General features: G+C 39.8%; 1 protein-coding gene across 1 annotated transcript in view; it reads left to right on the top strand.

Moving 5' to 3' along the window:
* Window positions 1-15941, top strand: part of lpin2 (lipin 2) — a 98158-nt gene extending 82217 nt beyond the window's left edge. The window contains exons 16-20 of the mRNA XM_048595822.1: window positions 3163-3249; window positions 5741-5893; window positions 11013-11127; window positions 11375-11478; window positions 14183-15941. Of these exons, the coding sequence (XP_048451779.1) occupies window positions 3163-3249; window positions 5741-5893; window positions 11013-11127; window positions 11375-11478; window positions 14183-14327 (604 nt within the window). The 3' untranslated portion in view covers window positions 14328-15941. The remainder of the gene's footprint in view (window positions 1-3162; window positions 3250-5740; window positions 5894-11012; window positions 11128-11374; window positions 11479-14182) is intronic.
* Window positions 15942-16298: the final 357 nt, after the last annotated feature.

Below are 16298 nucleotides of genomic sequence, written 5' to 3'. Positions count from 1 at the left end.
AAGGTTCTTTCCTCTCACCCCCACACCTTGAACCTGTGCCCTCCTTGTAGTTGACTTTTCCACTGTGAGGGAAAAAGCCTCTGACTACCCACCCTATCTACACCTTTCATAATTTTGTAGGCCTCTATCAGGTCACCCTTCAGCCTCCATCTTTTCAGTGAAAACAATCCAAATTTATCTGACCTCTCCTCCTAACTAAAACCCTCCAGACCAGGCAACATCCTGGTAAACGTTCTCTGCACCCTTTCCAAAGCATCCACATCCTTCTGGTAGTGTGGCCACCAGAACTGCACGCAATATTTCAAATGTGGTCTAACTAAAGTTAGTTACAGCTGTAACATAACTTGCCAACTTTTATATTTGATTCCGCAACCAATGAAGGCAAGGAAGCTGTATGACTTTTTGATGACCTTTATCCACCTGTGTTGCTACTTTCAGGGATCTGTGAACTGTATGCTAAGATCCCTCTGTATGTCAGTGCTCCCGAGAGTTCTGCCATTTTATCGTGTAATTCGTACCTGAATTTGAGCTTCCACAATGCAATACCTCGCCTTTGTCCAGATTAAACTCCATCCACCATTTCTCTGCCTAAATCTGCCATCTGTCTATATCCCCACTTATCCTTTGACAATCCTCCTCTCTATCTAGAGTCTGCCAATTTTGGTATCATTCGCAAACTTATTAATCAGGCCACGCACATTTTCCACAGATCATATGTATTTATATTACAGTCAGCAAGGGTCCCAGCACTGATCCCTGCAAAACACCCTAATTACTGATCTTTATTCTGAAAAGTGCCCTTCCGCTATTGTCTTCTATGACTAAGCCAGTTCTGTATCCATCTAGCCAGCACACCCAGATCCCATGCAGTTCTAGCTTTTGTACCAGCTGCCTATGGAGGTACCTTATCAAATGCCTTACTGAAGTCCATGTACACAACATCCACTGTCGTCCTCTCATCAATCACTCATGTCACCTTCTCAAAAAATCAGTCCGGTTGGTAAGATTTTATCTTCCCTGCACAAACCCATGCTGCCTAACATTAACAAGTCTATTCGCTTCTAAATGTGAATAAATCCTGTCTTTCAGTATCTTCCCCAGCAACTTTCCTCCCTAAACAAGGGAACAACTTTGGCCATTCTCCTGTCCTCTGGAATCTCACGTGAGGCTAAAGAGGATGCAAAGATATCTAAGGGCCCAGGTATTTCCTCCCTTGCTTCCCCACAGTATCCTAGGAAATATCCCATCTGGCCCTGGGGACTTGTCTACCTTTATGCATTTTCAAGATACCCAACACTTCCTCCATTATGTTGACCTGCCCAAGAGTACTCTCACCTTCCCTAAACCCAACGTACCTCATATCCCTCTCGTTTGTTGAATATTGATCAAGGATCTCACCCACTTCCTTTGGCCCCACACACAGCCTTCCTCCTTTATCCTTGTGTGAACCTATTTTTTTTTTCTAGCGACCTTCTTGATCCTAATATATGTATAAAATGCCTTGGGATTCTCTTTAATCCTGCTGGCCAAGGTCATTTCATGGCCCCTTTTAGCCCTTCTAACTCTCAATTTAATCTCTTTCTTACTGCGTCTGTACTTTTCAAGGACCTCATCCTTATTTTTTTTTCCAGTTGCCTAGACTGTGTGCTTCCTTTGTTTTGACTAAGCTGATAATTTCCACAGGAACACGTCTGTCCTGCAGTCTAATCAACTGTCTTTAAAAGACTCTCTCATTTCAGATCTGGATTTACCCTCAAACAGCTGCTTCCAATCTACATCCTCCAATTCTTGCCTAATTCTGTTATAGTTGGCCTTCCCCCAATTTAGCACTTTTGAGGTGCTCGCTTGTCCTTATCTATAAGTATCTGAAAACTCATGGAATTATGGTCACTATTCCCAAAATGCTCCCCTATTGAAACTTTGATCACCTGCCTGGGCTCATTTCCCAATACCACGTCCAGTATGACCCCCTCCCTGTTTGGACTATCCACATAATGTTTCAAAAAACCCTTCTAGACACACCTAACAAATTGCACCCCATCCGAACCCCCAGCACCAAGAGAGTCGTAGTCAATATGGGGGAAGTTAAAATCACTCACCACAACAATCTTTGTTATTTTCACATCTTTCCAGAATCTGACTACGTATCACTCCCTCTATCTTCCACTGGCAGCTGGGAGGTCTGTAAAACAATCCCAGTACTGTGATTAAATCTTTCCTGTTCCTGAGCTCTTCCCATAATGCTTTACTGCAGGATCCCTCTAGGGAGTCCTCCCTCAACACAGGTGTGATATGCTCCCTAATCAGTAATACGACTCTTCCATCTTTTTTGCTTCCTCCTCTGTCTTGTCTAAAACATCAATATCCTAGAACCTTGAACTGTTAATCCTGTCCCTCTTTCAACCATGTCTGCAACCACATCACAATTGCATGCATTAATCCAGGCTCCAAATTAATCCTTCTTGCCTGTTATACTATTTGCATTAAAGTAAATACAGCCCAAGGCTCCAGTTCCACTGAGTTCAGTAACCTCTCCTTGATTGCTCTTCCTCTTAGTTATACTTGTCTCAGTCTCAAGCTCTTTCCCAGTCTCTATACTTACTGACCTGCAGCTCTGGTTCCCAACCCCTGCCACACTAAGTGCCACTCGGGGTGGTTTAAACATCAAACCTCCCTGCCAGGATATTGGTGCCCCCTAGTTAGATGCAGCCCATGTTGTTCCAAGCTTCCTATATAGCTTCTCATTACCAATATTTTATCAGGAATTTTGGCAGCGAGACTTTAGGCTGACAACTCCAACATTGAGTGATCAACCTGCTCTCAATCTCTGTAGCTGCTTCTCCTTTCTCCCCACAAACCTTTCTCATAGCCAGGTCCTGGATCTTCTTGGGCCTTCTCGAGTTAGTTGCATAACTTGTTCAAAAGTATGCATCACTTAACTACTGATCCTGATGAATTGCCGCCTTTGCTGTTTTATATTTGGTATGTTAACTGCTATCTAACAGTTTACATCTTACACTTTTTATTTATAGGAGGTTAATATTAACTGTAAGCCTATTTAAAACCATATACCATAATACAATAATCTAGTTTCAATTTTAGACCTTAAGCTTGGTTGTCTCAGATACATTATGTAATGTTTTTGTATTTACTTCATTGTAGGTCTGATGCCTTAGGGCAGATTCTTCCTCAGCTGGGCAAAGACTGGACCCACCCAGGAATCGCCAGACTTTATCATAAGATTCATGAGTATGTGCAGCAATGATATCTAGAAAAAGTAATGTTGCTAAGCAGTTGTGAAATGGAGTTGATCTTGAATCTCTCTTCTTCCCAGCTACCCCCACCACCCACCCACCCAACCTAACACTGCTTTGAGGCAATATCTCCTTTCTGAAATTTGGTTCCATGGCACTGATTGCACCCCCAATACACTAGCCAAAGGGTCTTTATTCATTTTGAGTCTTGGCTGCTTGATGAAACTAAAAGCTACAGTTGAGTCTGATCTCACCTACCAGATAGAAATATTGTTCCAGCAGGTGTTGGACAATGATCAAAATGGGAAGCTTGAAAAATTTAACTCTTGCATTAAAAATACCTGAATAAATTGTGACATTGATCCTGGGTTGATTTTCTGGTCTGCATAACTCCATGATACATTCAATAAATGAATTGATTTATTTAGGAATATTAAAGATATTTGGCCAATGGCAAGTACTTTTACTTTTTATTCTTATGAACTTTGTTATCTATTATAAATACAGAGGTGTCATATATAAATCGCGTTTCTATGTTTTAAAGGATAAGAAATATGACTGGTTGCATTAAACTTTGCTTACTGGCTCAGATGCTCAATGGAAATCTATATCACCAGATAATGTCAGTAGCTCTTCATGTCCATTGGCAGTATTCGGGTGCAAATATATTCCGATTACAGAAGGAGTAGAAGCCATGAAACAGACAGCTTGCTTTATCTTGGAAATGACATGAAGATTTGCCAATGTGCAAGTGGATTTGTCTGGCATCTGCTTGAGATTCTAGAAACAGTGTTATTAATTTGATTTTTGCCGAAGCATTGAAGATCATTTTCAATTTTTTTTCCATGTGATATTTGAAAACTTTGACTATCACCTCTGGCAGCACGCATAGCAACATTAAACCTTGGGAAGAAAATATGACTTATTCATGACCAACTATTCGAAAAGCAATCTGACAGCATGCAGCAGTAAAGGTGTAGAGAAGGGTAAAATAGTGGTGTTGTCAGTGTACTTATGAAAGATGACCTTGCGTCTGTGGATTATGGCTCCAGGAGGTAGCGGGTAGAGAAGACAGCTGAGGGTAATTTCCCCAAAAATTCTAGAGGTTATGGGTGAAAAGAGAAAGCAGTGCTGGAGATTTGTCTGTCTGGTTGTCATCAGATAGGGAAGAATTTAACCAAGTGTAAGCAGTTCTGATTTAATCTCTCCTCTTCCTCTATCTGTAGTCTCCTCCAGCTCTACAATCATAAAGATCTGTGCATCTTCAATTCAGGCCAATTAGATGATTCACAAATTTAATTTCTTCATCATTGGCCTTCATCTGCCAAGGTCCTAAATTATAGAATTCCTTCTGTAAACTCCCCTCGCTCCTAACTCCTCCTAGGACACTCCTTAAAACTAACTTCAGTAGTCTTTTTTGCCAAAATAACTCCAAGTGGCTCGGTCAAATTTTCTTTAACAGTTCGTCTGTGGAATATCTCAGGATGTTTCACTATGTTAAAGGAATTATGTAAATGATAATTTCAAGGACTGCTCACTTTACTATCAATGTGTCCATTTTTTAAAAAAGTTAGACTGTAATTTTTTTGTCACTTGACTACAAACACTTATCTCTAGACCACTTGCAAGTCTTTGTTCTTGATTTAACTATAAAAAGTTTTCAAAGTGGAATACATTTGCATGACTGTTTTTAATCTTTAAATAGCAATAGCATTGTATAATAGCATTTTGTGTGCGTTTCTAAGTATAAACCTGTACATATTAAGACATTGATTTGAGACCTGGAATTCCAGGTATGTTTTAATATTATATTGATTCGCCCAAAAAACATTACATCAGTGTCAACAGTGATGTGTGGAGCAGAGTCAAATGATGTACACTATATAAGAGGACAAAAGATGTTAACACATTAATTACTTCCGACAAAAACTGATATTTCTATCATATTAACACATTATAAAGAAACATTATGCATTTTCCTAGAGATAAGTTCTTGATTTTTCAGAAGGCAGGAAAAATAATTTCAAGAAATAGTTATTGCAGAACTTAATCAAATTGAGCATTGAGCTCGAGGAAGTTATTTAACCATCCTCTTAACTAGAAGATGGGATGAATGCAAGGTGTTATTTTCATTATCTCATAAATCCCTATTCCCTGCCAATGTTTTTTGCGTTTTCCGTTCTTTTCAAATTTGTTTTCAGATTATGTTGAGATCCATAGCTGCAGTAAGATAATCACTCTTGTGTGACCGTGAAGATAGTTATCCAGAAAAAGCCACAACTCCAATTTCATCTAGATGTTAATTGGGAGCTAAATAGGCAAACAACAAAATAAATGGTTATATTATTCCACTTTGAGAATAGTAATTATGGTTTGAAATAACTACCTTTTTACATATAAACTAATTGAGAAGGTAGGGTGATTTAAATGTAATCCAGTTTATTGATTATGATAAAGTGATGCTTACTGTTCTATCTGTTTTAAAGGAATGGTTATAAATTTCTGTACTGTTCTGCACGTGCCATTGGGATGGCAAACATGACAAGAGGATACTTGCACTGGGTGAACGACAAAGGAACAATACTTCCTAGAGGGCCCTTACTGCTAGCTCCTAGCAGTCTTTTTTCAGCATTTCATAGGTATGTGACATAATTTTGAATAAATCAACAAATTTTTGCAATTGCATGAGAAAATATTATTTTAGTGTTTTAAAAACAGTCTTGATGTTGTTAAGAGTGTTGCCATTGATATATTGGGCTGAATTTTGCTAGTTGCCAACAAGTTCTGCCACCAAATGCAGAGAGTGGGTTACATTCCCAATTCGGGGATGATGGGACTCAGAGTGGCATATCATTGTTGGGGTCCAATTAACAGATTTTGTGACATGCTGCTAAGAATAGTATATTACTCCCAAGTTGTTAGTTGTGTAATATAGTAGAGGAGGACAACTTCATCTAGCATGGATCTATTAACACCAGCACTTTATAAATGGGATATTTTAAAGATGTAAGCTTAAGAATTTTACTTGAAGAAACAACATGCTGAGGCAATACATATTTCATTTCCAAACTGACCTGTATGTTATCAGCTATTTAAGGAAACACATTTCGAAAGAAAATGGCAAGATGTGTGATCAGCATGTAGCATTGTAGTGCCGATTTGAGACACTTAGGGAAGGTGATGACTGAAAAGTATTACTGCTAGGTTAGTAATCCAGAAACTCGGCTATATTCTTGGATTTGAATCTTGCCATGGCAGATGGTTGAGTTTGATTTCAATAAAAATATCTGGAATTAAGAATTAATTCCAGATGACCATGAAACCATCTGGTTTACTGATGTCATTCAAGGAAGGAAATCTGCCATCATCATCAGGTCTGGCCTACATCTAACTCCAGAGCCACAGCAATGTCGTTGACTCTTAACTGCCCTCTGAAATGACCTAGGAAGCCAGCGGTTATATCAATTGTAAGTTGCTACAAAGACATTAAACTAGATAGATCACCGTTAGGCATCAACCTAAGCACCGGAAGCAACAATGGTGAAAACAGCCCTGTTGCTTCTACAAAGTCCTCCTTGCTAGCATCTTGGGTTAGTGTTAAAATTGAGAGATCTGTCTCTCAGGCTAATAAAGCAACAGCCTGACAGTCAACCTCATGGCATCGACCTTTATAGGTAATGCTGTAGACACCACCATTGCTGTCCCTGCATATGTCCTCAACATTGACTCTGGACCTCATGAAGTCTTGTGGTATCAGGTTAAACATAGGCAAGGAAACATCCTGCTGATTACCATGTATCGCCCTCTCTTGGCTGACAAATCAGTACTCCTCCATGTTGAACAACGTTTGGAGGAAGCACTGAGTGACCAAGGTGCAAAATGTACTCTGCTGGATGTTGAAATCCCCCACCTAACGAAAGTGGCTTGGCAACAGCACTACTGATCGAGCTAGTCAGGGGTCCTAAGGAACATAGCTACTGGACTGGGTCTGCAGCATGTGATGAGGGAACTAATCAAAGGCAAAAATCATACTTGACGTCCTCCTGACCAATCTGCTGGCTGCAGGCACATCTGTCCATGACAGTATCGTTAGGAGTTACCACCACACAGTCCTTGTGAAGATGAACTGTTGCCTTCACAATGAGAAAAATCTGCAACTTCATGGGCGGGCATGTCCCCACTGAACCATTACCATTATACGCAGGGATCAACTTGGTTCAGTGGAGAGTGCAGGGAACAGCACCGGGCATAGCTAAAAATGAGGTGTTCACCTAGTGAAGCTCCTAAACAGAACGACTTGCATGTGAAACAGCATTAAGCAGCAAGTGATAGAGCTAAGCAATCCCATAACCAGCAGATCAGATCTAAGCTTTGTGTCATGAATGGTGGTGGACAATTAAACAACTTGCTGGAGGAGAAGGTTCCACAAATATCCCCATACTCCATGCTGGAAGAGCCCAGTACATCAGTGCCAAAGATAAGGCTGAAGCACTTACAGCAATCTTCACTCAAGTGCAGAGTGGATGATTCATCTTGGCTTACAGTGGTCCCAGCATCACTTGCCAGATTTCAGCCATTTTGATTCACTCCACATGATATCAAGAAAGGGTTGCCTTTTTGCAGAAGGCACTGGCTACTGCAAAGTCTATGGGCCCTGACAATGTTCTAGCAATAGTACTAAAGACTTGTGCTCCAGAACATGCCACTGTCCTAACCAAGCTGCTCCAGTACAGCCACAACTTAGGCCTTTACCTGACAATGTGGAAAATTACCCTGGTATTTGCCGTACACAAAAAGCAAAACAAGTCCAACTCGACCAATTGCTTCCCCGTCAGTCTATCTCGATCATCAGTAAACTAATGTAGGTTGTCATCAGCAATGCTATCAAGCAGCACTTTCTCAGCAATAGCCTGCTCGCTGACGTGCAGTTTGGGTTCTGCCAGGGCCGCTCATTTCCTGATCTCATTACAGCCTGGTTCAAAGATGAACAATAGAGCTAAATTGAAAAGTGAAACAGGTGAAGCATGATGGACGGTCCTTGATGTCAAGGCCACATTTGATGGTGTAGCATCAAGGAACCCCAGCAAAACTGGAATCAATGGGAATTGGCAGGGGGACAAATTCTGTGCTGATTGGAGTCATTCCTGGCACATAGGAAGATGGTTGTGGTTGTTGAAAATCAGTCATTCTCAGCTCCAGGACATCTCTGCAGGGGTTCCCCTGGGCAGTGTCTGAGGCCCAACCACCTTAATTGCTTCATCAATGACCTTCCCTCCATCATAAGGTCAGAAATGAGAATGTTCATGGATGATAGCAATTTTCAGCACCGTTCATGAGTCTTCAGAGGTGGGGGTAGGCAATGCCCTAATGGTATTAAAGCTAGACTATTAATCCAAAAACCCAACTGATGTTCTGGGGACCCAGGTTCGAATCCCACCACAGCAGATGGTGGAATTTGAATTTTAAAAAAATGTCTGGAATTAAAAGGTCTGGTATACAGTCAGGAGGTGTTGCTGTAGGAGTCCTCAACATTGACTCTGGACCCCATGAAGCCTCATGGCTTCAAGTTAAACATGGGTAAGGAAACCTCCTGATTACCACGTTCTGTCCTCCCTCAGCTGATGAATCAGTACTTCTCCATGTTGAACAACACTTCGAGGAAGCACTGAGGATGGCAAGGGCACAAAACGTACTCTGGGTGGGGGATTTCAATGTCCATCACCAAGAGTGGCTCGGCAGCAGTACTACTGACTGATCGAGCTGGCCGGGTCCTAAAGGACATAACTGCTAGACTGGTCTGTGGTAGGTGGTGAGGGAACCAAGAAGAGGGACAAACATACTTGACCTCATCCTTGCTAATCTGCCAGCTGCAGTTGCATCTGTCCATGACAGTATCGATAAGAGTGACCATTGCACAGTCCTTGTGGAGACACAGTCCCGCCTTCACGTTGAGAACAACCTCCATCGTGCTGTGTGGCACTATCACCGTGCTAAATGGGACAGACTTCACACAGATCTAGCAACTCGACTGGGCATCCATGAGGCGCTGTGGGCCATCAACAGCAGTCGTATTGTACTCCAGCACAAGCTGCAACCTCATGACCCAGCATATCCCCACTCAACCAACACCATCAAGCCAGGATATCAACCCTGGCTCAATGAAGAGTACACTACATCCACGAGCATCCACTCCCCCCTCCACTGATGCTCAGTAGCATCAGTGTGTACTATCCACAAGATGCACTGCAGAAATTCACCAAAGATCCTCAGACAGCACCTTCCAAACCCATGACCACTTCCATCTAGAAGGACAAGGGCATCAGATAAACAGAACACCACCACCTCCAAGTTCCCCTCCAAATCACTCATCATCCTGACTTGGAAATATACCACTGTTCCTTCACTGTCGCTGGATTAAAGTCCTGGAATTCCCTCCCTAATAGCATTGTGGGTCAACCCACAGCAGGAGGACTGCAGGTTCAAGAAGGCAGCTCATCACCACCTTCTGAAGGACAACTCAGAATGGGCAAGAAATGCTGGCCAGCCAGCGATGCCCACATCCTACAAATGAAGAATAGAGGGAAAGAAATAGAAACTTAACTAAATCAATGTTCAAATGCAACAAGATCGAGACGATATCCAGGCTTAGACTGACAAGTTGCAAGTATCATTTGTACCACCCAAATACCAGGCAATGACCATCTCTAATTAGAGACATACTAACCACCTCCCCTTGATATTCACTGGTGTAACCATTACTGAATCCCCCATTATCCACATTCTTGGGGTTGCGGTTGACCAGAAACTCAACTGGACTTGCTGTGCAATTACAGTAGCTATGAGAGCAGGTCAGAGGCTGGGAATACTATGGCAAGTAACTCTCCACCTGTCTCCCCAAAGCCTGTCCAGCATCTACAAAGCACAAGTCAGGAGCATGATGAAATACTCCAGACTTGTCTGGCTGGGTGCAGTTCCAAAGACACTCAAGAAGCTTGGCATCATGCAGGACAAAGTCTGCTTGACTGAGATCACATTGTCGCTCTCCATCACCAGCACTTAGTACACACGACTGCAACCATTTACAAGATGCTTTGCAGAAATTCACCAAAGATCCTAAGACAGCAGCTTCCAAAGGACAAAGGCAGCAGATGCAAGTGGTGCTGTTCCTAGGGGTGGCTCCCCTCAATCGCTCGCCATCCTGACTTGGAAATACGTTGCTGTTCCTTCACTGTCATTGGGTCAAAATCCTTGAATTCCCTTCTAAGGGCATTGAGTCTACCCCAGCATGTGGACTATAGTGGTTCAAGAAATCAGTTCAACACCACCCTTCTGAAGAGCAATTCAGGACAGTCAATAAATGCTGACCAGCCAGTGTTCACCACTTCCCACAAGCGAATAAATAAATACTTGACAATGTTTTTTAAAGTAGCGTTCATGTTGCATATAAGAGCTTTGAATTAACATTACAATTTTTAAGTAAATCTTCAGTCATTTGTCAGGAACAGTTGTTTAACCTTGCTAAAGGTAAATTCCAGGCGGTAGCATTGGTTTCCTTGTTTATGCTGCTTGTAGTAGCATGATAGAAATGAGAGTCTACATTCAAAATCAGGAAAAACATTTTGTGAAAATTGAATAATGGGAAGTAGTTTAGCAACATGCACATATGTTAAAAATGCCTTACTGAATAGGCAATAGTTCAGATCAATTAATGCATTGTTCTCATGATCTTTGTCTGATGTTATACTTGTCTGGTTCCAGGGAGGTAATAGAGAAAAAACCGGAAAAGTTTAAGATTGAATGTTTGAATGACATCAAAAGTTTATTTACTGTTTACAACCAGCCTTTCTACGCTGCTTTTGGAAACCGACCTAATGTAAGTAGTTAGCAGTACTGACTATTTAATACCTTTTTACCCTGGATTTTGAGTCTGTACAGACTCTACAAATTGTACATTTAATGATTCTAACAAATGCAACGTTTCAATCTTCCAAGTACAAATAAGGCTTTTTTTCCCTCAGTTTTGTAATGAACAGTGCTTAGTAATGTTAGATTTCAGGGTACCAAAGCAATATACTGAATGCACATTTAATACTTACTTTCTTGTCCTAATTCTTTTTAAGGATGTTTGTGCCTACAAGCAGGTAGGAGTTCCAGACTACAGAATTTTTACAGTAAATCCAAAAGGTGAACTGATACAGGAGCAAATCAAGGGCAATAAATCTTCGTGAGTATTCTGGTTAATGGAATTTCTGATACACCCAAAGTACAGAAAAATTGGTATTTAATAAAATGACTGAAACATGATTGTAAAGTTTGGAAAAGCAATATGCCAATTTTTATTTATTTATTTATTTGTTTTTTGAAAAAAGCTGCTTCTGTTTAGAATTACCCAGACTAGAATTAAAACAGTAATTGTGGCTAACCTGTGCTAATGGAAACACCTTTTAAAGGGAACTGTAAGTGAGTATATTTGCTCCTTGCAGCCATAACCCATGTCTTTTGTTTGTCATCTGACATTCTGCCCCCTCCTCACTCTACCCATCCATGTCTCTCAGCAGTAGGTATTTTATATAACTTTAAACTTGTCTGAGCCTCAATTGATTACGGTTCCAGAATGGATACGTCAAACTGTACAGCTCCTGGGTAAAGAGGGATGAACTGACTCCCTTTCTTTATTCACCCATCCTCTTGGTTGTAGGTTCTTTTAGAAAAGATACATTGTGGATACCGTTCTCCCAGACCCAAATTAACGTAGGTTTTAAATAGAGCCAATTTAAAGAGTTTATTCGCTTCTAAACATGAGAAAAATTAGTAACTCACCGCAAATACCTCTTATCTCTAAACTCATGAGCTCAAAATAATGCCATGTAATCTTTTATATTCACCTGAGTGTGCCGGTAGGGCCTTAGATTAATGCCTCATCAACAACACTGCCTCATTACTTTAGAGTGCTACGCTAGATTGTTCTGAAGTACTGGAGTGGGGTGTGAATCCATAAAGGTTCCAACAGGGCAGGCTATGGCAATAGTGGTATTGTTGATAGATTAGTAAACCGGAAATATAGTCAAGGTCAGCAACCTGGATCTGAATCCCAACACCGCAGATGGAATTTGAACAAAACAAAATCTGGAAATCACCAGTCTAATGATGACCATGAAGCTGTCATGATGGTCACTAATGGCTAGGTAAGGACAACATGTGACTTGCCACACAGTAATCTGGTTGACTCTTAATTGCCTTCTGAAATGGTTCTAGCAAGCCATTGTTTGTCTCCAAAGACGTAAATGAAACCAGACTCGAACGTAATCTATAACCTAAGGCCTTCACTCTACAATTAGCATCAAGCTAGGAGATCAACCCTGGCTAGAATGTGGGATGGCATGCCAGAAGCAGCACACCTAAAACTGAAGCGTCAACCTGGTGAAGCTACATCATAAAATGGTATTAAATAGCATAAGCAGCATGTGATAGGACTAAACAATTTGACATCCAACGGATCAAATTCAAGCTCTACCCTCAATCTAAATACGTCCTCAATGGGGAATCCAACGCAGTGCACAAGGTTAGGCATGAAGCATTTGCAACAATCTTTCTTTTTTACCAGAAGTACCGAATGGAGGATCCTTCTTGGCTTCCTCTGATGTCCCCACTGTCATATGCCAGGTACAAAGAAATAACAGTACTACATGGACATTCTCCTGCAACATTGTCTCTAGGCTCTGTATGAACTCATTCATTATGTACTTAACAACATGTTAGAATTTGTTGTCTTGAGGGGCACCCTTTATTGCAATATTCTAGAATGCTATTAAGGTATAACATCGCTTTACGTGTGAAACAGTCCTCCAACATCTTACATGCAGCACCACAGAAGTACAGAATGTATTCCTGACAAATACATAGCACGATTCTGAAGTAATGTTTTACTTCATTTATATAAACTGAATTGACCAAAAGCTGTTTACATTCCTAGTCTTGTGTTCATCCATATTCCACAAAATGTATTTAGGAATGCATGTTAGCTAAACTGTAGGATTAAGCTTCAAACTTTTCGTTGACTCACTGGAATTATTTTCATGCCTATGCTAGGAGATGAAGTAGATAGAGACAAAAGTTCTACACCAGAGGTTAGTGACATTAAATCAAAGGCATTTCCTCAAGTTACTTTCAGAAGGATATTGTCAAAGGTATGAGATGCATGAAGTGGAAGTGATTATACCTTTCAATTGAAAAGACAATTGGAAGGAAAATTCTCATGATGTCATGTGGATAGGTGCTACTGAATAAAACAAACCAGCAAAATCTTATTGTGTCTGTACTGAGGGAGTTCAGTTGTTCTGAGTTTAGTGAGTTTGACGTGTGCCTTTGGGCTAGAAAAATTAAACATTTAAGTATGAATCATGCTGATAATCATTATCCTATGACTAGTGAAGAATGTTTGGTTGTGTTGAAGTTGTGTTCAGCTAGCATCTCCCTTCTGTTTCACCACTGCCCATCGTGAGAGTGTCATTGAATAAAGTTCTTAATTCAAGATTTATAGACCATGCTTTTTCTTATTTGGGGCTTAATTGAATTCCTATTTTTATCTTCATTATCTGATTCGCATCCATTTGACAGCTTTATTTTGCTTTCCAAATAATTGCAACAGCATTAATGGAGTTGGTTTTATTTTAGCTGAAAATATACAAGAACTGCAGATGCTGGAGATTTGAAAAACGGTTAACGTTTCAAGTCCTGCGACCCTTCTTCAGAATTTAGAGTTCTGAAGAACGATCACTGGGCTTGAGATGTTCAGTCTGTTTGCTATTTATGGATGCTGCCAAAACTGCGGAAATTTGTTTTTGTTTGTTTCATGTGCTTTTCAGGTTTTCTAAAGCTGCTTATAAGCTCTCCCTCTAATTTTAGTTCCTGTATTTTCCCATTTTTAGGTACATTAGACTGAGTGAACTTGTTGAACATGTCTTCCCTTTGCTTTGTCAAGAACAATGTTCAGCTTTTGTTTATCCAGAGTATAGCCACTTCAACTACTGGCGAGACCCACTGCCAAATATCAGTACAGAAGATCTGAATTAAGTGTTGTTAATGGTAGAACTGTCAAAAATATTGCCAATATGTTTGTACTTTTTTAAACAGAGTCTGATTCAGGTATGGATTAACGAAGATTATCACTTGTGTTTATGTACTAATTCTATTGTTGTAGAAGCATGACATTTACACGAGTGGACACCATTAATGCCAGCAGAATTCTCTCAGGAATGTAGCCTTAGTGTTCATTTTACCTATTGGTTGTAACAGAAGGAAAATCAATGAGTTTGAACGTGAATTGTCTTTACTTAAGACCGTTGCACATATTGACAGCCCTCTACACTCATCCCTACAGTTACTACTTATAGTAACTTTTTAAGAAAACAAATAGCTTGGCTTGAATTCAAGTGTAAACCCAATTACCAGATATACTGGGCTTTTTAAATACCAAGAAAATGGATGCCCAATGTGTTGAACATAATGGAACCTAGAACTACTCAAAATTCCACTCACATGCCGTAACAACGGCCCAATTCATACCACAATATCTCTCTCCGTTTAACACTGCTTTACCTATGGTGGGAACATATGCTAATCTAGAATTTGAATCTCGGTTGTTTGAAAATATCGATCTGATGCCACTTTCAACTACAAATTGGATATAAGTTATTAAGAGCCCTCAGTATGAAAAAAGGTTCCATTTGTAATCCACTTTTATTACAGGCCGTTGGCTATTGTGTAGTCAGGCTATTCAATACTCTTTTTGTATTTAATGACTGTTGCCATATTTGTATTGTCTATCTTCTCGTGTATGCCTTCAATTGATAAAATATAATACCGTGTGATCACGCCATTATAAAAGAGGTAGATGAAGAGTTTTGCATTTGAGCATTTACACATTATTTACAGCAAATTCATTCTTTCCATGAAAGAGTTGAATAATGTGTTATGAGAACACAGTTATTAAAGTTAATTGCTTATATGTTCTTGAAATTTAAAATAATGTACTATACTGGTGAATGGGAAATAATCATGATTTCTTCTACTGATTGTTAATCACTTCGAACTATTTGTGCTTGAAATATTTTTGAAGGAAGAGAAATTGTGAACTTATGTAATGTTTTAATCACCCATGCCAATATGTGGGATATTTGAACATCCTAAAAGTTCTAAGGGGCCTCTTTATGGAAATCAGTTTTGAATCCCATTAAGAACTTGCAGAATGTTCTCAAATGCCTGTGCATATTTTTGACGAGGTTAGTTAATGAAATACATTTTTCCACAAAGTAATTGTTTTAACTGTAAGAAATTACTTGGTGGTTGATTTTTTTTTTTAATCTGCTGATCATTTTGTCTTGCGTTGTTACTGACCATGGATGTGATTTGCCCACCGAAGAACTAACTTATTACAATTCAATTTATAGTCTTTATGTTGTCATTTAAGATAACCAAAGCACAGTTGCTTCGACCAGCTTTGATTAGTGATTAAGAATTAACAGCAATATGTCAGTGTTATGTAAGATTGTGAATCAATCACATCCTGTATTTAATATGGTAGTAAACATGATGTTTGAGTTTGTATATATGCATGCATATGCTCTTTTTTTGGTATGCTACATTTCATCTTAGAATCGTGGAATAAATCATGACATCAGAAACCAACATGGTATTTTTGTAATCTGTAGTGTGAGAATGCTGTCAACAAACAATATTTATGCACAGCAGAATAGATTGAAACAACAAATGTCTGATTATTCTTCAACACTGCCCATATATCGAGAGGATGCTGATTATACCTGTAGACTTCCAGTGTGTCTTTGTTTTTGGGTCATGGTTAGACAATGAGTAAACTCGCTCAGTAAGGGAAGTGCAAGGATCACATACCGTAAAAGATGCAGGTTTCAGTAATCCTTAAGCCAACACAACTGCCAAAACACATCAGCTGAATAATCTCATTAAATAGAACGATACCAAGTCATCTTACACCATATAAACCAGACTAACAAAATATAGTCATGT

This window comes from Rhincodon typus, chromosome 4 (assembly GCF_021869965.1).
Source record: "Rhincodon typus isolate 14 chromosome 4, sRhiTyp1.1, whole genome shotgun sequence".
In the NCBI taxonomy this organism is placed as follows: domain Eukaryota; kingdom Metazoa; phylum Chordata; class Chondrichthyes; order Orectolobiformes; family Rhincodontidae; genus Rhincodon; species Rhincodon typus.
Note: the sequence above shows the minus strand (reverse complement) of the source record. Positions and strands in the feature narration are given on the sequence as shown.